Genomic DNA, 27,494 nt, shown 5'->3' with positions numbered 1-27,494 from the left:
GACGTCTCTCCCAATTTAGGTTTGGAAAAAAAGTCTCTCTGGGGCCTGGTGCTCTTCCTGGGGACTCTAGTTTTGCGAATGGAGCCTTACTCCTCAAGGAACTGTTCTGGCTCCATTCCTGTTCACACTGTACACAGCGGACTTCAAGTACAACTCTGAGTCCTGCCAGGACCTGTCCAGAAGTACTGGGACGACACTTGTTATTGTGGCGTGTATCAGGAATGAGCAGGAATCTGAATATAGGGATCTGATAAAAGCCTTCAGTGACTGGAGTCACAAGAACTATCTCCCACTGAACACCTCAAAGACTAAGGAAATGATCATAGATTTCTACAGGTTCAAGCCCCCCTTCAGCCAGTGAATACCTGTGGGGTGGACATGGAGGTGGTGCCAAGTTCTAAGTATCTAGGTGTATACCTGGATAATAAGTTGGACTGGTCCCTAAACACAGACGCTCTCTACAAAAAGGGGCAGAGCTGCCTCTTTTTCTTCTTGAAGCTCAGATCTGTGGACATGTGTAGTGCGATGCTGCAGATGTTTTATCAGTCTGTGGTGGTAGTGTGTTGTTTTATGCTGCAGTCTGCTGGGGAGGCAGCATCACACACAGAGATGAAGGCGGTTGGACAGACTGGTCTAAAGAGCTGGTTCTGTGGTTGGAGTCAGGTTGGACACACTGGAGCAGGTGGTGGAGAGATGACCTGTCAACATGTTCCAGGCCATCCTGAAATACCCAGATCATCTGCTACACAAAACCTTTATGGACCAAAAAAACAGCAGTGGATGGCTCCTCTCTCTCAAATCAAAATTACTTTAATTATCCCCGAGGGTAAATTCAGTTAGTCTGGTAGAATCTCTGTTAGAATGAGACAGCCTGATGGCTGTAGGAGAGAAGGATCTTTTGAATCTCTCCGTCCTGCAACAGAGAGAGAGGAGCCGTCCACTGCTCTGTTGCAGGACGGAGAGATTCAAAAGATCTTTCATAAGTACATAAAGTAATTTTGATTTTGATTTGATTGATTTGATTTTCAACAGATACATTCTCTAGTTTAGAAAGGAGAAACCATTCCTACCTCTACTCCTTCTAGCTCCAGCGCTCCTCCTCTGTCCCTCTGTGCGCGGAGGTGTCTGGCTACATGTGTGAGCAGCTCCAGAGCCTGGCTGAGCTGAGCCAGTTTAGCGTCCTTCTCTTCAGGCCCAAGCTCAGCCAGTTCCGGTACGTGGGCCTGCTCTCCGTTGAGCAGCGCCTGGGCCAGCTCGTAGTGCAGCTGGTAGGAGGAGCAGATGAGCGTGCGTCCGTACCACACCTTGTTGACCTCCAGGGTCTGTGCATCCAGCTCCCACATCACGCTCATCGCGTACCTGGATATGAGAGTGAATTTACATATTTAGGGCGCTTTCACAGCTATCTAATTTGGTCCGGACTTTAGGACTTTTCAGTTTGATCCGAACCTAAATTCCAGGTGTGAACGCTCCGCGCCAAAGGACCAAAGTTTGGTCCGACCAAAAGAGGTGGTCTCTGTCCGGACCAAACCAACCAAGGTCCGAACCTTTTGCAGTGTGAAAACAACTTTTTTTCATAGTTTGGACCTTCGTATCAATGACAGGAAGTTTTTTTTCTTCTTCTGCTCTCGAATTACGGTACAGGAAAAGACTTTGCCATAACTGGCAGGATTGCGAGCTGTTTTCTCCTCCTCTCCTGTCGACGGCGATACAGTTTTTCATGATGAGAGGCTCATCTTGTGAATACCAAGCACTCTCACGTATTGCTCATTAAGCTGGTGCTGCTGGTAGCAAAAGAGCAGCAAAAGTATTACCACAGGTAAAAGGTGGCTCGCTGGATTCATTTAGTGTAAACACGTTAAGGAAGTAACACTGAGGTCAGATGCCGGCCGGTCTAACAACGCAGCGTAACCAAAACAAAATGAGCCGCGGAAGTCCACAGGGAGATGACGTGTCCAGTAGAATTGTCTTGTAAAGTCCGTTATTCCTTTTGCAGTGTGAAACCAAAACCAACAGGACCAAATGTAGACAATGTAACACAACACAGACCTTGGTTCGGACCTTGGTACGGGCTTTCAGGTGTGAAAACGCCCTTAATGTGTTCTAATGAAGTGATCACCATCTGAAAGTCGATGCAGAGACGTTTACTGACCTGTCGACTCCTCCCAGCAGAGAGCAGAGGTCTGCACTGAGAACAGCGGGCAGCATGTCGTGCCTGCGGTCCGCCAGGTAGTACGTCGTGGCTCTTAGAGAGAGACAGAAGAATGAATCATTAAGTCCTGGTCAAAGATAGATATTTAATAAAAAATACTACTGGTCACATGTAAAAAAAACAATAACAAGAAGATGGTATAAGGTCGAGCCACCAGCTGTGAATGAATGGTTAGAAATCATTAGAGAAGTCCATAACATGGAGAGAATGACATATAGACTTAGAATGAAGGAAAATGTCTTTTTGACTAAATGGGAAAAGTGGACGCGATGCGACACAGTTGGGAATACTTGAAATGTATCTTATTCATATTATTTTTTCTTGGATCTGTATACAGCGTAATTTAATAACGGACACATGTAGCCACGACTGTACTTTCTTTCTTTTTGTTGTTCTCTTTTTAATTGTATCTGACCTTTTCAGTCCCTCCACCCATAGAATGCAATACATGGATCTATATGTATACTTTGATGTTTACATGTGGGGTAGAAAAATGTCAATAAAAATGTAAGTTTAAAAAAAAAAAAAAAAAAAAAGAGACTTTTTAATCCCTTCAGAACCTTTAAGTCCAGGCTGAAAACTTAAGTGGAGGCTCTGAAACGATGCACCAGAGGAAATAAGTCTGCGAGTCAGTGAAGCCTTTTAAATCTCTTAAAAATCTACTTTTATCAGGAAGCACATCACAATTTTGCTGTTTTTCTATTGTTTTTAAATTATTTACATTTATTATTTATTAATTTAATTAATTATTTTATTTTTCATTCATTATTCAAATTAATTTTCATGTATTTTATCATTCACTGTTGTATTTAATTAATTATTTTTCATTTCTGTGAAACTTTGTAATTTGTTTGAAGTCCTACATAAATAAACTTTATTTTTTTAGTATTTGTTATTATTATTATTATTATTATTAATAATAATAATAATAATAATAATAATAATATGTCAAGGGCATGGTATTAGCATCTTCTGTCCAAGCAGGAGCTCCATTTTTAAAAGAGGTAAAGAAAAAAAAAATGTTTCTCATAAGTTTAATAAATATTCAGAGTTCAGTCCTCTGGTATTTTCCCCTGCTCTGTATCGTTTTTATTACTGTGTTTATTAGTAAAGCCGGGACCTCTTAAAGTTCATCAGTAATAATTGATAATGCAGTGAAATAAATTAGTAATCTTTTCTCATGCATAAATAAATGTTCTTCACATTCCTTTTCTTTCTCTGCAGTGAGAAGTTTTTACCACTCTTATTAAATGTAAAGTATTAATTTGTATAGCACATTTGAAAACCCAAGATACAAGCACAAACCATAAAATATGAATTATATCTGAAAAAAATAAAAAGGTAAAAACAGGACAAGTTAACACGGATTAATCAACAGCTCTGAATCATGCAAAAACAAAGTTTTGTGTTGAACTTTTGTTCTGTTTGAAACGCTCGGCGACACGTTGAACGGTCAGAAACACAGCTGTTGCCTCCAAGCCAAAGTGTTGCTTGTGATTACTGTCGCTTCTTTTCTTTCAGTGTTATAGTTCTGAGTTTTGGTGGCGCATGTGGACCAGACTCCCTTAACAAAACCTCTGATTTTACTGCAGCAGGGTCTGACACTCCATGCCTCCCCTCCCTCCAACAGAAAACACAGACAAATGGACCTGAGAATAAATGCAATTTGGGGAAATCCAAAGAGATTTTTACACTACATTTTACATCCAGCTTATATCTGCGACGGCGTATTAGGGTCAAGTATGAAAAAAAAAAAAATAATATGGACCGAGGTAGGGGAGTAATATTTTTTTTAAAAAGTGGCAAATTTACGAGACTAAAGTGGCAAATCTGCGAGAAAAAAGTAGCAGATTTATGAGAAAAAAAGTTTAAAATTAGGTTTTGTATGGAAAAGTGGGAGACATCCCGCTGGTAGAAAAGAATGAAATGTGGTGATGTAGTACCTTGAAAAACAAAATACTAGCCTAAAAGTTGGCTCGCTGGATTCATTTAGTGTAAACACGTTAAGGTAGTAACACCTCTGTCTCCCCCCTTTCACTCTCAATATCTCTCCTGTGAATAAAGCTACAAAATGCCCAAAAAAATATCTTAAAAAAAAAAAAGAAAAGGTAGTAACACTGACGTCAGAGGCCGGCCGGCCTAACAACGCAGCGTAACCAAAACAAAATGAGCCGCGGAAGTCCACAGGGAGATGACGTGTCCAGTAGAATTGTCTTGTAAAGTCCGTTATTCCTTTTGCAGTGTGAAACCAAAACCAACAGAACCAAATGTATACAATGTAACACAACACGGCCCTTGGTTCGGATCTTGGTACGGACTTTCAGGTGTGCAAACGCCTCTTGACTTGCAAAACAATGACTTGATCCAGGCAGAATGAAAAGGAGTCAAAATCAGACAGAATAGCCCAAAACTCAAAATAATAACCAGCTATAAGTGTCTTATAGTTGCTTTAAGTACATCATTATTATTCTAGAATTGAGAGCGGTGTGTTTTTATGCATCTCGGCTCCTCACCGTGAACGTGCTTCCAGGTCAGTGAGCGAGCCCTCGGTGACAAAGTGTGTGACGTCTGCGATGTGGACCCCGAGCTCCAGCAGCTTCCCGCCGGCGATGCTGCACACCGACAGCGTGTCGTCGACGTCCTCGCAGCCCCGCGGGTCGATGCTGAACACCAGGTGACTCTCCCGGAGGTCCCGCCGCTGCGCCACCTCACCAGGATCCATCCGCCACGGCTTCTCGGGTGAGTTGACCGGCATCTCTCTGAGCTGAGGACACGGGTAGAAAACACACCGCTAAACAACAGCAGCAGAGTGATGGGACAGATATACAGTCATGGAAAAAATATTCGACCAGATCTCCATGATGTTATTAATATTGCGGTTTATAGTCAGTCTGAGTGCCGACCTGCCCACCGCTTCAATCAAGTCGGGCAGCCTTATGGGGCTTTGGACAGCTGTCACCATTTTCTGTATTCCTTGATAAACCAGGGCAATGCCTGATCAAATCAGCAAGACCTGTAATCATGGTTCCGAATAGGTAGATGTCTTCAATGGCCATCCAAGGAAAGAGCCGGCAGGCACACAACTAGCCAGCTCTCCCAGGCGTCCATCGTGTAGCCAGCTGTGATAGCGAGTGATGAGACAGATATACAGTCACGGAAAAAATATTAGACCACCCTTGTTTTCTCCTTACTTTCTTTTTCATTTTAATGCCTGGTAAGAACTAAAGGTACATTTGTTTGGACAAATATAATGATAACAACAAAAAGCTCATAATAGTGTGACGGCCCTGCTAGCTGTGTGTGTGTGTCTCCTCTAACCCTTCATTACTTTGTCTAAGGTTCCAGCTGATGCAGCCTGATCTGGAGCACCTGGGCCCGGTGCTCCACAGGAAATAAAAGGCCCAGCTACCTGGAGCTCTCTCTCTCTGCCCTGCTGACACCATAAGCCCAGTTGCTATTTTTTCTGTAGTTTTGTTTGCTGTTTATTTGTGCATCACAACACCACATACACATTTACACACATCCACATGCTGATGTTACTGATTTCCACACCTCATACTTGTATTTACTTTACTTTATATACATATACTTTTGGCAATAAACCACGTAACACCTAACTCGGTTTTTGTCAGGACCCTCTAGGTCCTGACAAAGCTTTATGACAAAGTGGGGGCTTTTTTTGCTTTTTGATCCAGTTTGTGCCATGTAAATTTACTTCAAACATTTGGGGATTGGGTCTAATAGCAACCTTTGGTAAATGTGAGTATTTGAGCTTAGCCTGTGTTTTGAACTTATTTGCTTGGCTATAATTGTTTACTGTTGGGTTTTTAGTGAACTGGCACAGTAACTGTAATTTTAGAGCTGATATCTAGACATCTTCCATGGTTTTCTTGATAATGTTTTTCGTTATTATCAAGAAAACCATGGAATATGTCAAATGTACCTTTAGTTGTACCAGGCATTAAAATTAACAAGGAACTGAAGAAAACATAGGTGTTCTAATATTTTTTTCCGTGACTGTATATCTTTTATCTTGTCTCTGCTTTGTGCTGTACTGAGACGCTTCTTTCACCAGAGGCCACTCTTTACGAAATAAAGTGAGCAACATGAGTCAGAGCAGAAAAAAACAACTTGATTCTATGAAATCCTTGGATTGTCATATGAAAAAATGAAAAGGTAAGCACTATGTAGGAACTGAAAAAGCTGCTTCAAGGCTGTTTCATTATTCTGTGATGCACACTGAGCATTGAAACGATTCATTGATATTTTATTCGAAGACGAGCTCTTATAAACTCTCATGGACTTTTAAAAGAAACGCTTCATCTCTGAATAAAACCGCTTCTCAGGGTCGTGGCCTCTAGGTCGTCCTTCTGTTTTAAAAGGACAGTTTCACCATCTACCTTCTAAAAACATCGTACTGGCTGCAAGAAAAAAAAGGCAGTTAAAGAACACTGGCTTCAAAAAAACCTCTCTATCAGAATTATAAAAACATCTACGTCTTCTACTGCATACATCAACCAAAAGACCTGAGAGAGAAACGGTGGGAAAAACTGTGTAAAATAATTTATTTAGACACACCCTGAACAATCAGCACTGGTTTTTATTAAGCTATTAATGAAATATTGCTTGTATAATGTATAACAATGTTATGCATCATAACATTTTTATTCCAGCTATGAAATGTATTATATTTCCCCCCTCTAAAGTCATTTCAATATCTGTCTCAGGTTAATTGCAGAGTAGGTTTATGAAGAATTTGTGGTGGTGGCTTTTGAACGCAGTGCAAAAGTCAAATGATATAATATGGAGAAACTGTGCTGCCCTACAAAGTCTAACTGCAGTAACTACGCAAAGGGTTAAACAGAGAAAAACTGCTTTAAAGTTTTTCAATGTTTTTAACCGACCAGCCAAATTGGTTATATGTAGATAAGTGATATGACACTTATTTCTACATGTATTGATGATGGAATTTCAATGCTCAAAAATCTTAACGAATTAAATGACCTTTGACACCAAAAATGTAGTTACTGCACTCTGGTTTTGCTGTAAAAGGTTCTAATAGTAATGATAAACACAGTGCAGTAACTACGATGTTGTCGTCTTATTTCAGCTTTTATATTTTGTTTTCAGTGAAAAAACATTTTCAAATTGATTTTGTTATGCGTGTTTAAAGGTGTTCAACAACTCTATTCAAATATGTATGTATTTTAGACTATAAAGTGATGTTATATTTTAGTCTAAATATCATTTTATCTCGCTTTTTTACTTAATCACTATCTAGAAAATAATTTTTCCTATCAAATAAACTTATAATTTCTGTTATTCTTGTCTTCACTATTCAACACAATGAAAAAATACAAGGCTACACTGTATCACAGTCAAAGCAAACTGCTTTGGTTTTGTGTTGGATTTGGTAGTTAATGCAATTTTTATATCATTATTTCTCTGAAATAAATCAAAATCAAAATCTAAAACTTTGTGAGAGGGACATCAAGGAGTTAATTTTTGGTTGTAAATCAATTTTAACCAAAAATGTAGTTACTGCAGTTAGACTTTGTAGGGCAGTGTGCATTCAGGATCATAGTCAGTGTCAGTTGTGGTCCTGGGTCTTGTTAATGTCCTCTTCACTCACTTGCACTGGAATTCTACTCCTTAATACATACTCCTTCTTGAGACACTTTATTTTTTATTGTATTTTTATATTTTATTGCTTGAAGTATGCCTAGGTTGTTCTTATTTAATTGTGTTGTTATTGTCTCTGTGTGTAATGCTGCTGCTACACTGTAATTTCCCAGCTTGGGATAAATAAAGTCTGTCTGTCTGTCTATCTATCTATCAACACAGATTTAAAATCAGTGTTTGTACGATACATGTGTGGTTAAATCTCAGAGATCTAACCTGTGCGTCTGAGAATGGAGGCACATGGATGCAGTTCTCTATGAGGATGGTCTGGACCTCCGTCTCCAGCTCTCCGGCCCGACCCAGCACCCGCACACTGTGGCCGTTAGGATAGAGAGACGTGCTCTCCCACGAATCTATGCGCACCACCACCCTGTGGTCCTGAGTGGGAGAGGACAGTTTAAATTCAGCAACACTGTTCACCTTGTTAGACATGAGAAATTTTAGGCAGATTTCAACTGTTGCGCTCTCCAGAGACGAGGAGATGAACTCCTTTATGAGTCATTCTTACCATTATTCCATTATTTATATTTTAAGATTTATTCAGATTTTTCTGCAGATTTATGAGATTCAGAACTATTATAGTTATGCAGATAAATTATGAATAGAATATCCAGTTAGAGACAACAAAATTAGATTTAATTAGTTTTTTAATCCTGTAAGTTTCAGACTGAGTAAATAACTCAGCAGCCAGATGAATGTAAAGCAGACCTGCAGAGCGTCGGCCTGCTGGGTGCTGATGCGGATCTTGGGGATGCGGTGGTCCCAGGGAACAGCCAGGATGCGCTGGGAGTTCCTGCTCTGAGGCTGAGGCCCCTCCCTGGGGGGAAAAGTTACCACGTAGTCCCTCCAGTTCCTCTGCAGGATCCCCACAACACGACCTGCGAGTTTTAACATCAGTCATCAGGACAGATACAGTTACAATACATTGTGTTTTCTGGCCAAATTAGCAAAAAAAAACTTAGAAAAATGATCTCCCTAGAGGATTATTCTGATAAAGATTGAAATACAATAAATTATTCTCAACACTATCAGCCTCATCTTTCCTCTAAATCAGTAGTTCTCAACCTTTTTGAGCCGCGACCCCCAATTCAACATGCATGTTGTCCACTCACTGAACAGAATCTCATGCACAGTTCAGATCATACAAACTCAGTTCATACAACAAATTTTGGACAAAAAATGAAGCAGACAACAACTAAAACATCTCTCTGTCTGTGCATTTATATATACATTTTTTTATATTTTATTGTTACTTTTAGCCAGAGACTCCTTGTAAAGTAATAACTTGCTACTTTGGGATTTGTCACAAAGGCACAAAATTACTCAAAAAATAATCAAATTGACACAAAATGATCAAAAAAGACACAAAATGACCAAAAAATTACATAAAATTAAGCAAAAAAGGACTCAAAATGACCACAAAAAGACACAAAATGACCAAAAAAGGAAACAAAATGACCAAAAAAGACTCAGTTGGTAGAGCGGGTTGCCCCCCGACCGAAGGGTTGGTGGTTCGATCCCTGACCGTCGCAGCCTACATGTCGAAGATACTGAACCGCAAATTGCTCCCAATGCTGCGTTCATCGGTGTGTGAATGAATTCCCAATGATGGCAGGTGGCACCGTTTAGGGTAGCCTCTGCCACCAGTATGAATGTGAGTGTGAAAGGGTGAATGAGTCAGTCTGTAGTGTAAAGAGCTTTGAGTGGTCACAAAGAGACTAGAAAAGCGCTATATAAGTGCAGGTCCATTTACCATTACAAATTGACCACAAAATGATCTAAAAAAGACACAAAATGACCAAAAAAAGATACAAAATGACCAAAAAAGACACAATTGACCAATAAAAGATACAAAATGACCAAAAAACCCACAAAATGACCAAAAAAAGACACAAAATGACAAAAGACATTAAATGACCAAAAAGACTAAAACACATTAACACAGGAACACTTTAACACAGTGGAGACAGAGCTGACTTCCAAAATGATTTGGCGACCCCAAGGTTGAGAATAGCTGCTCTAAATGAGTGTGAAACCTGTTTTTGAAATATCCAGATAAACAAACAGGACAGATTGGTGGAGCTCAGTCACCTGTGGGCATGGGTTTACTGTCGGTTTCCTCTCCGCTCTTCTCCTCGCTCTGACCCTCCGTCAGCGCCGTGTCCTTCCCCCTCCACTCGCTCTTCAGCAGCAGCTCCACCACGACCACGTCGCCGTGCACGGCTCTGTTACGGTTCTTCATGCCGCACACCAACACGCCCCAGCTCAGATCTGAGACGGACGAGAGCCAAAGAAACAGGGAGAGAGCGGGGTCAGAGACAGTGGAGCACAGAGTCAGTCTGATGGTTTAATGTCAGTCTGAGCTCAGAGCTGTGTGGCTGCTGGAGTTTTCTACCTGTGTTCTTGCTGGACAAACCCTCCGTCATAATCGAAGCCTCACTGTGAGCCCGGTGCTTGCTGACATTCAGAGTACCCTGAAGAAAAGGTTAAAAAGATTTAAAAAAAAATGTAATTCACTTTTTATTGAGGAATTTTTTAAACATTTTATACAGAACAAAGAACAGGAACAGTTGAGCCTCAATTTGACGCCCGTACCACTCTTCCCCGTGTCCACATCCAATAAATCCACAGAGACCAGTCGGTAAACTTGAATGTTTACTTAGAAAAATGCAGGAAAAATACAAAATCTAAAATGTCACAAAATTAAATAAAAATCGCGTCCTATACACAAAATTAGAAAAGTAGTGGAGAGAGATAGAGTGTAGAGATAGAGAGGAGAGAGAGAGGTCAAAAAACTATTGGGCTCCACTCCCCGCTTGTCCTGACTGACCACAAATCACATTACCTACCAAATTACCGTTACCAAACACTCGTGAGAGTGACATATTAAAGGTACAGTCTTCACAAAACAAAAATATATCTATCCACATATATTGTAAATATCAAAACATGTACATATCGTAAATATTATTATTATTATTTCTTATGAACTTCAATTATTCTGTTAACAACAAAAAACTGCATTTAGGCTCCTACATAAACGTTAGTTAAACAACAGCTTTACATAAAGTCAGAACTTATAGGCTTGACATATTCTGTCCATTTTGACCAAGTTTTGTAAAATAAGTCCATTTGCAATTTTAGTTGAAAAGTCACTTTTTCCATTCTGTAGATTTCTTGTATAATGTTGATCCAGTCCTCATTTATTGGTTGCTCAGGCTTGAGCCATCTTCTGGTAATGGCCTTTTTGCTTGCTGCTAAAAGAAAATAAAGCAGTTTCTTGTCTCCATTGCTAAAGCAGGAAGATTAATCTTGATTTTAAGAACAATCTAGTTTGATTCTACAGACTGTTGGTAGTTTTAAACGGTCTTCAAAATTTATTTTGATGCATTCTTGAGCGTGCCTGTACGTGATCGAGTCAAGTACTTCAGAGTAGTTAACCAGCAAATGTGGCTCCTTTTTTACCCTACAATGTAAGTTTCATGCCCCTCTTTCACTTTGGTGGTTACCTGCGAGTCAAATCCAGGCACAAGTTTGCGAATTAACTGGATATTTGGTGTTTTTCCAGAAGACTTTTGTTCATTTTTGTTCTAAGGGAAGACTTGCGCGACATAAACCAGTTGTACTTGTACTGTACCTGAATGTAGCGCCCAGACTTGATTCCAGCCTCCAGCACCTCAGCAGGCAGGTGCTCGATGTACTCTTTCTCCGTGCCCTCACTCTCCTTCTCCTGTAGCGCCTGAGAGATGGAGCTGTACAGCTCGTGTGCTGCCTGCAAGTCTGGCCAGAAGTTCTGCAAAAAATCCTGTAAAAAAACAAATAGTAAGATGCATGATCAAAGAAATGTCAGGAATAATGTGGTTTAATTCTCAGGGTTCAAATCTACATAAACAATATGTTATTTTCTGAGGAAAGTCAATTAATCAATGTTTAAAAGCTCCAGTAAAGCTACTAAATTCACCTGGAGATGACATTATTTCCTCATATTTAAAATATGTTGTACAGTAGTGTTCAAAATAATAGCAGTCCAATGTGACTAACCAGATTTATCCAAGTTTTTAGTAAATTTTTTATTGCTACATGGCAAACAAGGTACCAGCAGGTGCAGTAGATTCTCAGAAAACCAACCAGCATTCGTGATATGCAGCTCTTAAGGTTGTGCAATTGGGCAATTAGTTGAAAGGGGTGTGTTCAAAAAAATAGCAGTGCGACATTCAATCAGTGAAGCCATCAATTTTGTATAAAAACAGGTGTGAATCAGGTGGCCTCTATTTAAGGTTGAAGCCAGCACTTGTTGAACATGCATTTCTCTTTGAAAAAGAATGGAGGAACATTTTGTGGACCGATGAGAGTAAAATTGTTCTTTTTGGGTCCAAGGGCCGCAGACAGTTTGTGAGACGACCCCCAAACTCTGAATTCAAGCCACAGTCCACAGTGAAGGCAGTGAAGCATGGTGGTGCAAGCATCATGATATGGGCATGTTTCTCCTACTATGGTGTTGGGCCTATTTATCACATACCAGGGATCATGGATCAGTTTGCATATGTCAAAATACTTGAAGAGGTCATGTTGCCTTATGCTGAAGAGGACATGCCCTTGAAATGGGTGTTTCAACAAGACAATGACCCCAAACACACTAGTAAATGAGCAAAATCTTGGTTCCAAACCAACAACATTGATGTTATAGAGTGGCCAGCCCAATCCCCGGACCTTAATCCAATTGAGAACTTGTAGGGTGAAACATCAAAAATGCTGTTTCTGAAGCAAAACCAAGAAATTTAAATGAATTGTGGAATGTTGTTAAAGAATCTTGGAGTGGAATAACAGCTGAAAGGTGCCACAAGTTGGTTGACTCCATGCCACACAGATGTGAAGCCGTTATAAAAAACTGTGGTCACACAACTAAATATTAGTTTAGTGATTCACACGATTGCTAAATCCTAGAAACAAAATGGTTTTGAGTTTGTAAAGTCAACGGCAGACACTGCTATATTTTTGAACACACCCCTTTCAACTTATTGCCCAATTGCACAGCCTTTGTTGGTTTTCTGAGAATCTACTGCACCTACTGGAACCTTGTTTGCCATGTAGCAATAAAAAATATACTAAAAATCTGGATTAATTTGATTAGTCACATTGGACTGCTATTATTTTGAACACTCCTGTAAGTGTTTCAAGAACACAGATTGAAACTGATTTTAGAGGGGTAAAATTCACAGATAACTGGTGGGAACGAGAGAAAAACAACTCGGTAACATAAGCACATACTCAATACACTTTACAACATGAAAAACTTATGACTTGCAACAGGGGAGGGGAGTGGGGGTAGCCAGCGCAGGCAAGCAACCATCCGGTCCTGCAGCCATGGCGGCGCTGGTAACAGACCCGATTGTCACACTGGGGGTACAAAGCGGCAAAGGTGTGGGGTGGAGGGGAGTAGGGGGGGGTGATTGCATATCTGTATATATGTCCGTGTGTATGTATGTATGTAGAAGTTTGTGTGTGTAGGGGCCTGGTGAGTCGCCTCGCCTGGGATCCCAATCACTCAGTGCCTCAGTTCGCAGGATTGCCATAGCGATAACACAGCAAGTTGCCATGGAGACAGCCTTGGTCAGGTTCCAGACAGAGTCAACAATCAGTAGGTGTCTGTGGGAAGTGGGGATAGGACAGCAAGAGCTTCTCGCTGCAGTGTTCTTCCAGGGGAGTTGTTGCCACAGCAACGGCCTTGAGGCCAAAGCTGGTTGAGGGGGCCGAAGGCAGATAAGATTGGGATTGTTGGTCTTAGGGTGAGTCGCCGCATTCAATTGACACAACTACTCTCCTAGTCCACTCTGGTTTCTGAATTTTTGCCTTTGCAAAACCGTTAGCTTCTCCATGAAGTTATCCATATTGCAGTTTATAGTCAGTCTGAGTGCCGACAGCTCTGCCCACCGCTTCAATCAAGTCGGGCAGCCTTATGGGGCTTTGGAAAGCTGTCACCATTTTCTGTATTCCTCGATAAACCAGGGCAATGCCTAATAAAATCAGCAAAAAACTTGTAATCATGGTTCCGAATAGGTAGATGTCTTCAATGTCCTCAACGGAAAGAGGCACATGAACCGCCGATTATCGTTGAGAAGATGGTGTCAATTTCACTGAGAGACCAGTTGATCAAATCCATGATTTTTAGTTTTGGAGAGCAGTGCAGAGAGAGTCTCTCAAAGTAGTATTTCTGAGCTGGAATAAAAATTTCCCTTTTTTATTTGATTTGTGCAAAGATTCCACACCGACATTACTCTGTTAAGGTCCTCAGTAGGCTGCTCGATCCAAAAAAAAAAAAAAATTGTTAAGTAATATTTAACATTATTTTGCACTATAATATTATTTAATTGTCAACCAATTCTAGAAATGATAACTGGGAGAATAAATTATAAATATAAATTAAATAAATAGCTAATTAAATATCAATGTATGCATTATATACAGTGTAAAAAATAATGTTACAGATAGATATTGATATGCTTTTGATAGGCAGATAACAGCTGATAATATTGGCCAAATGATAAATCTGTCTGGCTCTATTTATTATTTATTTATTGGATGTTCTTGGTGAACACACAGCATGCAGTAGAGTTCAGTCTGTAATGGAGCAACGACACATTTTCTTTTGTTTTGGCTCTGCACTCCAACACAATGGCTTCATAACCAAACAATGGTAAACAAAGTTAAAGAGCTGACTCTCAGTTTTAAGGGTTTTTGTTGGTTTTCACATCAATACTTTGTGTTTTTAAACTCCTTTGGAACAATGCAGCCGGACAATTAGAGGGATAAAACCTCTGCAGTGGTCAGCCAAAAATAGACACAAACACTTAAAAAATAAACTTTAAGTTTAGTGCTTTAAGCTCTTGTTGTGAGAATGTGCAGGTGTGTTGTGTACCTGTACGGAGATGACGTACACTCCCGAGTTGAGGCTGCTATATTGAGCCACGGCGTCCTGGTCCTCTGTGATCATCACCACGTCCATCATACCTGCCAGGTGGTGATAGTACCACACTGCTGCAGAGTACACACACCTACAACACACACACACACGTATAAATACAAGATGCATGCAGACAGCTTGCCTGTTAAAACCCTAAACTTTAATATTCTGTATTTAGTTATCACTACCTGCAACAAAACATTATGAAAAATACAATTAATTTACTGTATTTATTGTTTTGTTTATGCAGTAAACACATTTCATGACAGCAGACTGCAGCTCCAGCCGTCTGTCTCTGAAAGTTAACTAAAAAGTTTGGGGGGAACATGATGTACAACTGAAACAAAATCCTGGTGATCAGCAGAACTTTTACTCTCTCTTCCCTCTGCATCTAACTGCAACCCTTGTAGCAGCTGACTGAAAACTTCAAGATTTCAAACCTACCCCCCACATGAAATTACACTAAACAACAACAATTCCATAAATAAATAGGAGCAGGTGTGCAAAACGAAACTACATTAAAAAGGAGAGGCAGACTATTGTTTAAAATCCTCAGATTTTTGCGTGATATTGCAAGAATCCAGATGCAAGTATTCAGTTCCTTTTCTGCAGTAAAAGTACTAATAACAAACTGTGAAATGTTTGTAAAAAAATGTAAAACTTACTGAAGTAAAAGTACAAAAGTATCAACATCAAAATGTACTTAAAGAATAAATAGTAAAAGTACTCATTATGCAGAATGTTTAATATATTCTAAATATATTATTGGATTATTTGTATTGATGCATTTATGTAAGAAGTGTTTTAATTTTCCCGATATAGGGCTCATTTTGAACTACTTTATACTGTTATGAAGTTTAATTTGGTGTCTAATGACTTTAAATTGATCATGTTTTAAATGTTAAATCTCAAAAAGTAACTAAATCTGTCTGCTAAATGTAGTGGAGTTAAAAGTAAAATATTTGCCTCAAAATGTAGTGAAGTAGAAGTATAAAGTTACATAAAATGAAAATAGTCAAGTGAAGTACATGCACAGTTGAAACCAGAAGTTTACATACACTATATAAAAAGACACATGAGTCTTTTTATATAGTGTATGTAAACTTCTGGTTTCAACTGTACCTCAAAATTGTACTTAAGTAAATACTTTAAGTAAATGTACTTTTACACCATTAACACTTTTAACACGACTTTACTGATAAAATCTGCTTTTTTTCATCACTGTAAAGGTCTGAGAGTCTGATATAAAGACCCCTCTCCTATACATATATATAGTTGCTGTATCGCTTTGCATTACATATTATTGTGCTTTCTCTGACTCCTGTTGCTTTAAATACGCTATATATATCTATATATATATATAGATATATATATATCTATAAATCCATATATAGATATATATATACATACACATATATACATACACTGACTTGACTTGAGAACAATTCCATCTTCTTTTAATTTCTGCAGCAAATATCACAGTCGAAAAGAAATGTCTGTTGATTATTTAACCTAAAAGTTAATTTACAATATTTTTTGCTAATTGGGTGAAATTACCAAACATGCGCATGCAAAACCTTCACAAATAATGAGATGGTTTCTCAGTTTCGTATCATTCTGATCTGAACATTTGGGATTTTGGTTGCTGCTCTGACTTAAAATAAATCAAACATCAGTATGCACAGTTTTATCGTCTGAGTATTCCTTTGGCCGAGCATGAAATTTGAACATTATTTAATTACTGAATAAAAGAAATATGTTCATTTTCTTGTGCTCAGATCTGCAGGAGAGGTTTTCTCTGCTGCTCAACACGTCTCAATACACTTCAGGCCGGAAACAAGTATAATCACTATAATAAAGTCTCATGTGCTCACACTTTCGGGTTTCTACCTGAAGAAAGGAAATGTCACTGTTCAGAAATAGTGAAATTACCCCTGGAGTCTGATGGAGCCGAGCCCGCTGCTCAGGTCTGGCTGAGAGCGGAGCCGGCAGGGGGCTTTAAGTGCCATATGGTTCAGCTCCTGCAGCCTGTCTGCATGAGTTGAACTGGAGTTGAAGTTATACATTAAATAACTGCATTCTTAAACTTTCATCTAAAATCTGCTGAAGCACCCAGAGGAACTCCTACACCACAACTATTTGATTTCAAACTCACAAAGTCCAAGAAACACAAGCCTCTGTAAAAACAGTGAATGGTTGTTTTATGTTCAAATTAATCCTCTGAACCCTCTGAAATGTTTTCTTTAAGTAATAGCCAAACATAAAGTGTTAATCGTAGAAATAAACTCTAAAAACAGGCATTATTGTTGTTTCCATTTCCACAAAAGTCCAAAAAGTGACCAAAACAAAGCTTAAAATAGTGATATTTGTGTCAGAATCTCTTTATTCTACATGTGTCATTTAAAATAAAGCGTTTGCACGAACCAGATCCTGTTAAAACATTAAATTCTGTTCCTCAGAGACACTGAGAAGACATGATTGATTCTGCTGAGACCAACGGTCACGTGACAAATATTCACTGAAAATCTGTTTACACAGAGCAGAGAGGTGAGGACAGGAGAGGCTGTTTACACAGAGCCGAGAGGAGAGGACAGGAGAGGCTGTTTACACAGAGCGGAAAGGAGAGGACAGGAGAGCCTGTTTACACAGAGCAGAGAGGAGAGGACAGGAGAGGCTGTTTACACAGAGCAGAGAGGAGAGGACAGGAGAGGCTGGAAACATGACAATACTTCAATATGTGGAGAGACGATTTTCCCCCCCAATATTCAGGACATTAAGGAATGTGCTTAAATATAAAATTCTATTTTATTCCATATAAATTATCAGAGAAATTGTCAAAAATTGAACAAACAAATAAATACAAATGTGATCAGGACACCCGTACCTCACACAACATAATTCCACTGATTAGCTTCTCTCTCTGAGCTATATTTCTCTATTTTTTTTACATGCTACATACTGTTATTATATGTTTGAAGGTGTGATGAGCTCTGACCTGGTCTGCCACTTCTCCTGGCTCTCCCCTTTCTCTCTGGGACAGTACGAATACTCCTGAAACTCGTTGGCAAACAGCACACAGTCGTGTCGAGGGTCTTTGAGCAGGTTTCGCAGACGGTTGTATTGCCTGCACACAAAACAGAAAAGACACATCATAATTATAGAGACAACTACAACAATAAACACAATTCATTCAACACTTATTCACTTTGCTGTCAAGCGTTGCATAAAAAGATTGAGTATTCAGTAAATATGAAGCTGGGAACAGGTAACAAAATCTGCCAACAAACGCCTCAAAAGCTCACTAATTAACACTAACACTCCGTTTTGTTTAATCCAAACAAACAAAAAAAAAAATATATATATGTATAATAAGCACCCAGCTAAGAAGTAGTCCAGTACATTAGTTCCATTAAACCAAAAGAAATTTACCGGGAACATTGAGCCCCTTGCAGGAACATTTTCTACAGGACTTTTAAACTCAAAATTGCTTTAAAGTAATGACTTCTACAACAGGTCTGAAAGTCTTATTTTTTGTGCCAAAGAGAAAATTCTAAATACGTATTGAATCACTTTTACAAGCCACTTGTGTGATATGTGATCGCGGCTAAAGTCACAAGGTCTTAAGGTGGGAAACTGGCTGCACAGATTTCACTGAATATGAATCCCAGCTAGGGCTGGGCGATATATCGATATATTTCTAAATGTGATATTGAATTAGACCATATTGCATATATATCCATATAGTTCAAATTTGCACTGTGATCCTTGCTCCAGGCAAGCTGCTGCTTTTATTTAGGATTTTTTAATTAAAATGTGCAGCTTTGATTTAAAAAAAGGTATTCCTGTTGTTTTTTACGTTCACTTAAATAAACGATTTCAATAAAACTACTTGTGACATGTCATGTTTGGCTTTGAACATTTGCTCTCACTTTGTGATAAAAATATCGGGATATATATCATATATCAATATTCAGCCTAAATATATCGGGATATGACTTTTGGTCCCTATCGCCCAGCCCTTATCCCTGCTGCCATTCACATATGCAGGAAATGTTCCTGTTCATGTCGACGATAGACTTCATTTGTGAAAGGTCGGCCTGGGCGGTATTACAGGGTATTTAATAATCCCCACGGTATGATTTTTACTACCGTCAAAAATAAACTGCTCTTTCAGTCTTATATCTACAGTCATGGAAAAAAAAAAGTTTTCTCCTTGCATTCTTGTCCATTTAATGCCTGGTACAACTAAAGGTACATTTGTTTGGACAAATGTAATGATAACAACAAAAATTGCTGATAGGAGTTGAATTTAAGAGCTGATATCTAGCTATTTTCCATGGTTTTCTTAATAATAACCAAAATCATTATCAATAAAACAATGGAAAATAGCTAGATATCAGCTCTTAAATTAAACTGTTATGAAATTGAAGAAAACAATGGTCTAATTTTTTTCCATGACTGTATGTGTCTGTATGTGCTGTGACAACTAAATTTCCCCACTGCGGGATGAATAAAGTCTTATCTTATCTTAATTAAATTGATGTTTTTTATTTTTTTTTTTTTTATTTTTATCCCACGATTTTTGTAACCCATTTTTATCACCCAGTTTTGTCCTATCTATCTTGATCCTGGGCACTACCTCGTCTCTGTCGGCCTGGGGAGAGCCCTGAACTGAGCACATGCTTCCTCCGATACATGTGGAGTTGCGAACCGCTTCTTGACACCTGACAGGGGGAGATTCCCCGGTGGGACGTAGCGCGTGGGAGGATCACGTTATTCCCACCGGTTCCTCTCCCCCCCGTCAGGCGCCCCGACCGACCCGAGGGAGGCTGTATAGCGACCAGGATCAATGCATGTTTTTGTGAGAGGTCCCTGTAAGGGGATCCTCAGGGGACACGCGGAGAACATGCAAACTCCACACAGAAAGGCCCTTTTTGCCGACACCGACCAGCTCTACGGACACCGGAGACATGGAGCTGGGGACACGCCTCCAATGCCCACAGCGTCAGAATCAAACCCAGGACCTTCTAGCTGTGAGGCGAGAGCGCTACCAACTGCGCTACCAACTGCGCCACCGTGCCCCCTCCTTAAATTGATGTTTTGGTGTAATGCACAGCAGCTGCCACCAGAGGTCAGACTGCAGGCAGCTGAGCTGAGAAACATGGAGACTTACAGGACTTTTCAAACTGAAATTACTCTATTCCTGTTTGGGTTTAATCCTGATGGTAAAAGTAAGTGAATAAACATGGACCGAGCTTCTTTCTAGGCACCTTCTGTCATTTAGGCACGGTAGAAAGACTGCATGAAGCCAGCAGCATACTTTTACACCATACTCTTGAATTAAGGATTTATTTCAACCAAACCAGAGTTGTTGGTTGTTTGAGATGTGTACAGACTCAACTAAGAGGAGTTTAGTTTCTGTCCAGATTGAATGAAGTTTGTTTTTATGCGAGTTAAGTTATATCAGTTAAGCTCAACTTAGTTCAGTGGAGAAAGAAACTTGAATTTAGGAGTTGTGTGCATGTATTTTTTGTTTAGTATGACGGTATGAAAACACAGATACCGCCCCAGCCTGGTGATCAGGGTTTTAGACTGCCAGGACCTTCCACTCCTGAAGCAGGTTTCAAGGCAGTGATTAGGAAAACAAAGAGATTCCACGTCTTCTTTATATGCTTAATATCACTCTGGCTGCATTTACTTGCACATTTTGCACTGTTGCACGTGTTCTTTGTATGTTTTTCCATTTTCCTGCTCTGTGATTTATTGTGTTGATGATGTTCTGTTTTTATATGAACCGTGGCCATAAAACTGTGTGGGACACTAAAGATAACCTTGAACCTTGATGAAACAGGAACTGAACCACGAAGTACATCAACATTTTAATATCTAGGAGAATCAGGTATTATTTCTTTTATTGCATCAGATAAGCATATGATGCATTTTACAGTTTCTTCTTATATAAAAGCAAAGTTGCGAAGAAACTCAAAGGTCATCCTGCGCGCGGGCACACACACACACACACACACACACACACACACACCCTCACTCAGAGTGCTCGCTCCTGTGGGCTCCCTGTGGGTTGAAGTGAACGGAAAACTGCAATTACTGACACAGTATGGCATCAGAATCTGCTCCAGCAGCTACCTAACATTATCAAAAGTGAAGCCTCATCATATTAATGATGCAACATTTTAGAATGGCAGCGTAAGCAGAAATCAAGAAAGAAAAAGCAGAGGTCATGTGGGACTCCTTATTTACGGCGTTCATCACGTTTGTCAGAAGCGCTCCGGCGTGTTTGTGTGGGAGACGTTTTTCAAGTCGCAGACCGGCGTGTCGTTCCGCTCCGTCAGCAGAGCTTTGATATAATGAGCTTGACCCCTACGCACTCCGTACACGCTGCTGCAGGTAGCTCGTCATTAGAGGCTTAATTCAAACGCAGCCTCAGGAATTAAAGGTCTCGACCACAGGAGGCGTCCTGTTGCCTTCAGGGTGCCTGGAGCTCATATTTCTGTATTTGCTTGTAGAATAATAAACCTGAGAGTCTGACCGCCAGGCAGGGCGCTTGTTTTGACATATGATAATATTAAACTTAGTAGAAGGACAAAATAAACACTTTCCCACATAATAAAAAAACCTTGATTAAACAATATGTTGTGCACCTGTTCTGTCAGCCTGTTCTCACCCCAACTCATCAAACACTGATGCTTTGTTAGCTTCAGAAAAAGACGTACAAAGCAAAGTTTAGTGTCTGTAGGAAACACGCTGGACTTCCCTTTAGCTCCAGTGTAAACACCTCCACGTCATTATTAGACATCCTGAGCAACAAATATAATATAAAAAGCACAAAGGTCTGTGTAGGGAGGGTGCAAACTCATCAGCAAGGTTATAATGGTTTTGGATTTTTCAGTAGTTTCAGTTTTAATTTTGTTGTGATTTTTTGTTTTCAAATTCAGTTAGTTTTAATGAGTTTTTAGAGTGAGTTTGCTAGTTTTAATTAGTTTTTATTTTTTGGAAAATGCTTAGTTTTAGTTTAGTTTTTTATTAGTTTTTTTGTAATGGGGTATTTGTTGGGTGCCAGATTCAATAAGGTCACAATAAATGTTGCCTTTATTTCCTTTGTCTGATCCATCTCAGCCCCAATAAGTTTATTAAGTCATAATCCTGATAGATGAAATAGATTTCACATCAACCAAAAAGGTTAACGTATGAAAAAAGTTGACAAAGACGAAAACTAAGGACATTTTCACTTTAATCTTTAGTTTTGTAACCACAAAATACAGTTTCAGTTAGTTTTCGTTTTTTTAAAAACTCTCGTTTTTACTTTCATTTCAGTTAACGAAAATGTTTTTTCAATTCTAGTTTTCGTTATTTCGTTAGTTTTCGTTAACTATAATAACCTTGGTTCAAAACTGCTTTGCCAGCACTATAACAGTACAAACTGACCAAACATTGACCCAGCAGTATTGTTTAAAGAGGAACTTTTTGAACTTTCAAACTTGTTAGCTTTCTTTGTTTGTATTGGTTTCTGTTTTTGCTCTAGTTTTATATTTTGTTGTTGTTTTCCCTCCTCTCCTTTAGGGAGGGTGCAAACTAATCAGGCGTGATAAAAGTCTGTAATTTTATTTATGTTTTCTTTCAGCTCAAACAAACAAAAAAAACCCTGTGCAATAAACCCAAATCACCAAAAATCATTATGTCATCTCCAGCTATCTCATGTGCATAAAGCAACATGTTACATTAATTATCCCTTGCACACTTTGTATTCTGCAACACTACACTTCTGTATTATTGTCTACTTATTTCAGTTCACTTCACTTAGATTTTTTTGATACTTATATCTGCACATCAAATGCATATGTACCTTTGCTCAGCTTTGTTGTCTTTGGTTTAAGTTTTGTGTCTATTTCTGCAGATTGACAGCAACTACAAATGGGAGTCAACTTTTTCTCAGCTTACTAAAACAGATTCTGACTCTGTTTGAAAGCAGCAGGAATAAGGAGTTGGGCTCTGGTTTATATTTACTTGTTCCAGTGATTGGCACATCTGGGTGATGCTGTTCGTACGTTAGTATGTGAGATGCGTTTCATTCACATTGAATCTAAAAATGGAAATAAGGAGAGCTGGAAAATAAATGTGGTATTAAGAGAAAAAAAATCCCCTAAAATAAAAAAAAAGTCAAATTATAACATAAAATTCCCTTGAAACAAACACAGTAGTAGAAAAAAATACATTTATTTATCTATGTATAACTGTTTTATTTATTTAAATATTTATTTTAAACCCACATTTACCTATTTCATATGCAGAAATCGTTTATTTCAGACATTTTTTTAATTTGTGTATGTATTTCCCAAAATATTCAATTAAATTGCATTCAATATTGTCCCTCCACTGATTCAAATACATGTTTGACTGCAAGTAAGACTGATTATTATAATGTGTCTGCACTTTTAAATAAGGCCGCTTCTTAATTTGTCTAAAGTCATTTGTATTGTATTCTGGTTTAACACTATACATGCTGTATAACACGTGGATTAAGCAATATATTTTAGTAAAAACGAACAATAAATGAAGTGGTTTCATAAATGATTAGAGTTAGCTAGTGTTTCATTGACATCCAACAATGGAGCAACGCCAACATACCGTCCTTATTTTAGAAATGTCTCTCATGTTGTTGTTGTTGTTGTTGTAGCTGATGGGTAACCTGCAGGTACCTGCAACTTCAAAAACTCATTGGAAGCAGTTGTTTTTAAGCCCAACCTTCATGTTTTTACCCAAACCTTAATCAAGAGGTTTTGTTGCCTCTGAGGATTAGAAACTGACACCCTGTCCCTGACACAGCCTTCTAAGAGGTTTCTGTGTGTCTGTCCGTATCTGATGGTGAGGGGCTTTGACCACAAGCACCAGCATCTGATGAGTTGTTGTTTCAGCGTGTCTGTGTCTGTGTGTTGGTGTGTGTGTGTGTGTGTGTACCTGCGTCCTTTGTTGTGCTGCACGGCCTGGCAGGCGGTCTGAGTGAAGACGATGCCCTGCAGCTCTCTGAACTCCAGGATCTCCAGATAGTCCACCACCACGCCCACATCAGGGACCACATAGTGGGTCAGGTCTCCCGGCAGAACTTTGCCCTCTGGTTGAGAAATACGGAGAGATATGTGATTACTTCCACAGCGGTCATTCTGACTAAAATACTGATTCCCTTCAGCATCAACAAGAGTCCAGAGTTCACCTGTTTTTATACTGTAAAGGTGACGATTGGTGCTGACTCGGACACATAAAAACACACTTTTCATCTGCACCTGTCTTGATTTATTTCTGCTACAAGTATGGACACTGGCCTTCATTTTTTTCCCTATTTTCAATTTATTTTTATTTTCCATCTTATTACGGCATTGTATCCCTGATTTAATGTGATATTATCATTCTGTCATATCAGCATTGATGAATATGTTGTTTGAAATGTGCCCATATGAAAAATATTTTATGGAATGTATAATGCAGAAAATTATGATTTAGAAATAGTGTTATCTATATTTTTATTTGGGAGATAAGCGTGCCTCAATCGTTTGAATATAAAAAATGAATATAAGGAGAGTTGGAAAATAAATGTGGTATTAAGAGAAAAAAAATCCCCTAAAATATAAAAAATGAATCATCAAATAACATCCCCCTGAAACAAATGTATTATTTATTTATTTATTTATAACGGCTTTATTTATTTGAAGATTTATTTCAAACCCATATTTCCCTATTTCATATGCAAAATGTGTTTATTTCATTGACTTTTTTTAGTTGTGTATTTCTTTCAAATATTTAATTAAATGGCATTCAATATTGTTCCTCAACTGATTCAAATACAGGTTTGACTTATAATGTATGACTTATTACTATAATGTCTCTGCACTTTTAAATAAGGCCCCTTCTTAAATTGCCCACGCTGATTTTCATTTGACTCTGGTTTAAGGCTGTTTGTACATGCATGCAGGTTAATTCAGGAGTATAATTCACAAAAAATTTCGATAAAGTAGGGCTGGGCGATATGGACCAAAAGTCATATCCCTTTATATAAAGGCGGAATATCAATTTACGATATATATCCCGAATTTTTTATCGCAGTGAGTAAGTGAGCGCAAATGTTCAGTCAAAGTCAAAGCCAAATACGACATGTCACAAGTAGTTTTATTGAAAACGTTTATTTAAGTGAACATAAATACTGTATAACAACAGGAGTGCCTTTTTAAAATTAAAAAAATCAAAGCTCCATAAAGTGCACATTAAATATCCTAAATAAAAATAGCCTATGAAATAAAATAGGCTAATCTTTTTTCTGAAGTAAATATATTTATATGAGAAAAGAATAACAGACATTACAAAATACCTAAATATGACAAACCCTAAGAGCAGCATTTATATATAAATATCGAAAAAAATTGAACTATATCGATATCTGCGATATGGTCTGATTCCATATCACATTTAAAAATATATTGATATATTTTTATATTGATATATCGCCCAGCCCTACATAAAGGAAGTAGTACCATGAATAATTCGAGTTAGCTGGTTTAGATTAATAGAATTAAATCCACTGTGTGGTCTCTCGTAGCGCTATTAGCTGTCTTATGATGTACAGTGTGGTAGTTTTCGTCTGTAGTTCATAGTAAAAGTAGATTAAAGTGTGTTTTTGAGGCTTTTTTGTGTTACCGTTGTCACAGTTCGCCTGACACAGGGAGCTGAAGCAGGGGACCCGCTCTCTCAGATAGTGTTCCCGGACCACACGGACCTTCCGGCCCCGGCTGCTCTTCAGGTGGAGGATCTTCTCCGTCTTAATCATCCTCAGATCATCAGAACATCAGGCGATCAGAAATATAACCATATGGACCAAGATGTTCCCGTTAATCAGCTGTTTTCTGCCCTACGCGGGAAGCGACACTTGTAAACATTCAGGCTGAACTTCAGGGAAGTGCGTAAGACAAGCGCGCTGACGTCATGACGCAAAACTGGTTCTGGATGCGTTTATGTGCTGTTGGATGTGCAGGAATTGTGAGAGTTTATACATTGACTAACCGCGTGTGTCTACAAATATCTTCCATTATTTTATGCCAAATATGATAAATCTTATAATTATTCACTTCAAATAATATATACATAACTGTAAGTTTAGAAGCCAAGTGTCCTTGTTTAGTGTTTTATTTTTTTTAATTTTTTTTTAATTTTTAGGTTGAAAAGTACATAAAACCTATTAATTCTATTTCCAATAAAAAGGCCATAAAACTGTTGGGCATATGCTACCTATAAAGCATGTATGTAAATATACTATTACAAAATGTGCCTTAAATATTATTTTTTTATTATTGTATCATTGTATTCATATCTTTGTATTATTTTTATTTTTTATGTGCCAAAATGACGACAAAAAATGTATCCATGTATCCAAATTTCATTTTAGTTTTAAATAAAACAATTTTTTTACATTTTGAGTTTAATATTTTTTGTTTGTTTTTCTGCATTGATATATTTTTCCTAGTAATTTATTTACATTTTCTTCATTATTCTTACATACTTTTATTTTAGCAATACTTTTATTGTGAGACTTTAACTTGGAACAGAGATATTTAAAACTATTTTCTTAATTAACGTAATTAATAATTAATGATTTGTGCTTTTAACTTAATTAACAGATGCTTGTTGAAAATTAAAATGACTAGCAGTGAAGCTGAAGTTCTCAACGACATTTCAGCGGTAAAAGTGTTGATATCAAGCGGGTTTTTACAAAATGTGCCTTAAATATTCCTTTTTTATTATTATGAATTTATATTTCTGTATTTTTCTTTGTTTATTTGTGCAAAAATTACAAAAACGTGTATTGTGTTCCTGCTCCACAAATATGAGGATTCGCTACATTTGATTTTAATTATTTTAAATACATTTTAAAATAATCTTTAGTTTATTATTTTTAGTTTGTTCCTCTGCACTGAGAATTTACTCATGTTTAAATACATTTTTATTCATTAAACTTACATACTTTTATTTTTGGAATATTTTTAATGTTAGACTTTAACTGGGAATGGAGTAATTTAAGTGCTGTATTGGTATCATTTTTTTAACCTGTTCGTCCGGTAATGCTTTTAACGTTAATCAACGGAAATTCCAACTGACAATTAGCGCAGTTGGATTTTTCACAATAAAGTACCAAACACACAACTTTATTAGATGTTGTGCGCTGGTTTGAATTAAAACCTATACAGTCACCTATGTAAACATCCAATATGGCGCCTGTGACGTTTCAATAGATGTTCGTTCAAACTACCAACACAAGCTATAACTCATTAACACACAACGGCTGACAGCAGATATTAAACTGAGACTTGTGAAGAAAGTTTAACACTTAAATAGCCAATAAGCAAAACTGACAGATACTATCTCCGGAGTGTGTCGATCAAAGGAGGATTAAACAACAACGAACTTAAGTTCAACATGATGAGTAAGTACTTCTTATGCTAACATGCTAATCATGACCTTTTGAGCTAACCAAAAAAATAAACGAACGGTCTTTACTTGAGTGAAAGCGTTTAAAAGACTAAAGTTTCTGCATTCAGAATCTTACTTTATTAAAAATACATTATCGTAACATTACATATT

The 27,494-nt window shown here is 38.1% G+C and overlaps 2 protein-coding genes across 3 annotated transcripts in view; one reads left to right on the top strand and one right to left on the bottom strand.

Annotated features, from left to right (window-relative positions):
* dis3l (DIS3 like exosome 3'-5' exoribonuclease) overlaps window positions 1-25,917 on the bottom strand; it is a 31,659-nt gene extending 5,742 nt beyond the window's left edge. Inside the window, exons 1-12 of one of the 2 annotated variants that reach the window (XM_059345526.1) lie at window positions 25,557-25,917; window positions 23,829-23,982; window positions 17,851-17,979; window positions 14,811-14,946; window positions 11,532-11,699; window positions 10,290-10,368; window positions 9,986-10,165; window positions 8,603-8,772; window positions 8,111-8,272; window positions 4,726-4,976; window positions 2,153-2,245; window positions 1,071-1,359 (exon numbers count right to left, since the gene is read on the bottom strand). In XM_059345526.1, the coding sequence (XP_059201509.1) occupies window positions 1,071-1,359; window positions 2,153-2,245; window positions 4,726-4,976; window positions 8,111-8,272; window positions 8,603-8,772; window positions 9,986-10,165; window positions 10,290-10,368; window positions 11,532-11,699; window positions 14,811-14,946; window positions 17,851-17,979; window positions 23,829-23,982; window positions 25,557-25,686 (1,941 nt within the window). In that variant the 5' untranslated portion in view covers window positions 25,687-25,917. Of the gene's footprint in view, window positions 1-1,070; window positions 1,360-2,152; window positions 2,246-4,725; window positions 4,977-8,110; window positions 8,273-8,602; window positions 8,773-9,985; window positions 10,166-10,289; window positions 10,369-11,531; window positions 11,700-14,810; window positions 14,947-17,850; window positions 17,980-23,828; window positions 24,184-25,556 lie in introns of those variants that run through there. The other variant, XM_059345517.1, reaches the window with a different exon arrangement.
* Window positions 25,918-27,179: 1,262 nt separating this feature from the next.
* Window positions 27,180-27,494, top strand: part of LOC131990292 (multiple epidermal growth factor-like domains protein 11) — a 210,004-nt gene continuing 209,689 nt past the window's right edge. Inside the window, exon 1 of the mRNA XM_059355636.1 lies at window positions 27,180-27,336. The gene's annotated coding sequence lies outside the window, so the exon portion shown is untranslated. The remainder of the gene's footprint in view (window positions 27,337-27,494) is intronic.

This window comes from Centropristis striata, chromosome 2, assembly GCF_030273125.1.
Source record: "Centropristis striata isolate RG_2023a ecotype Rhode Island chromosome 2, C.striata_1.0, whole genome shotgun sequence".
Taxonomy (NCBI): Eukaryota; Metazoa; Chordata; class Actinopteri; order Perciformes; family Serranidae; genus Centropristis; species Centropristis striata.
Note: the sequence above shows the minus strand (reverse complement) of the source record. Positions and strands in the feature narration are given on the sequence as shown.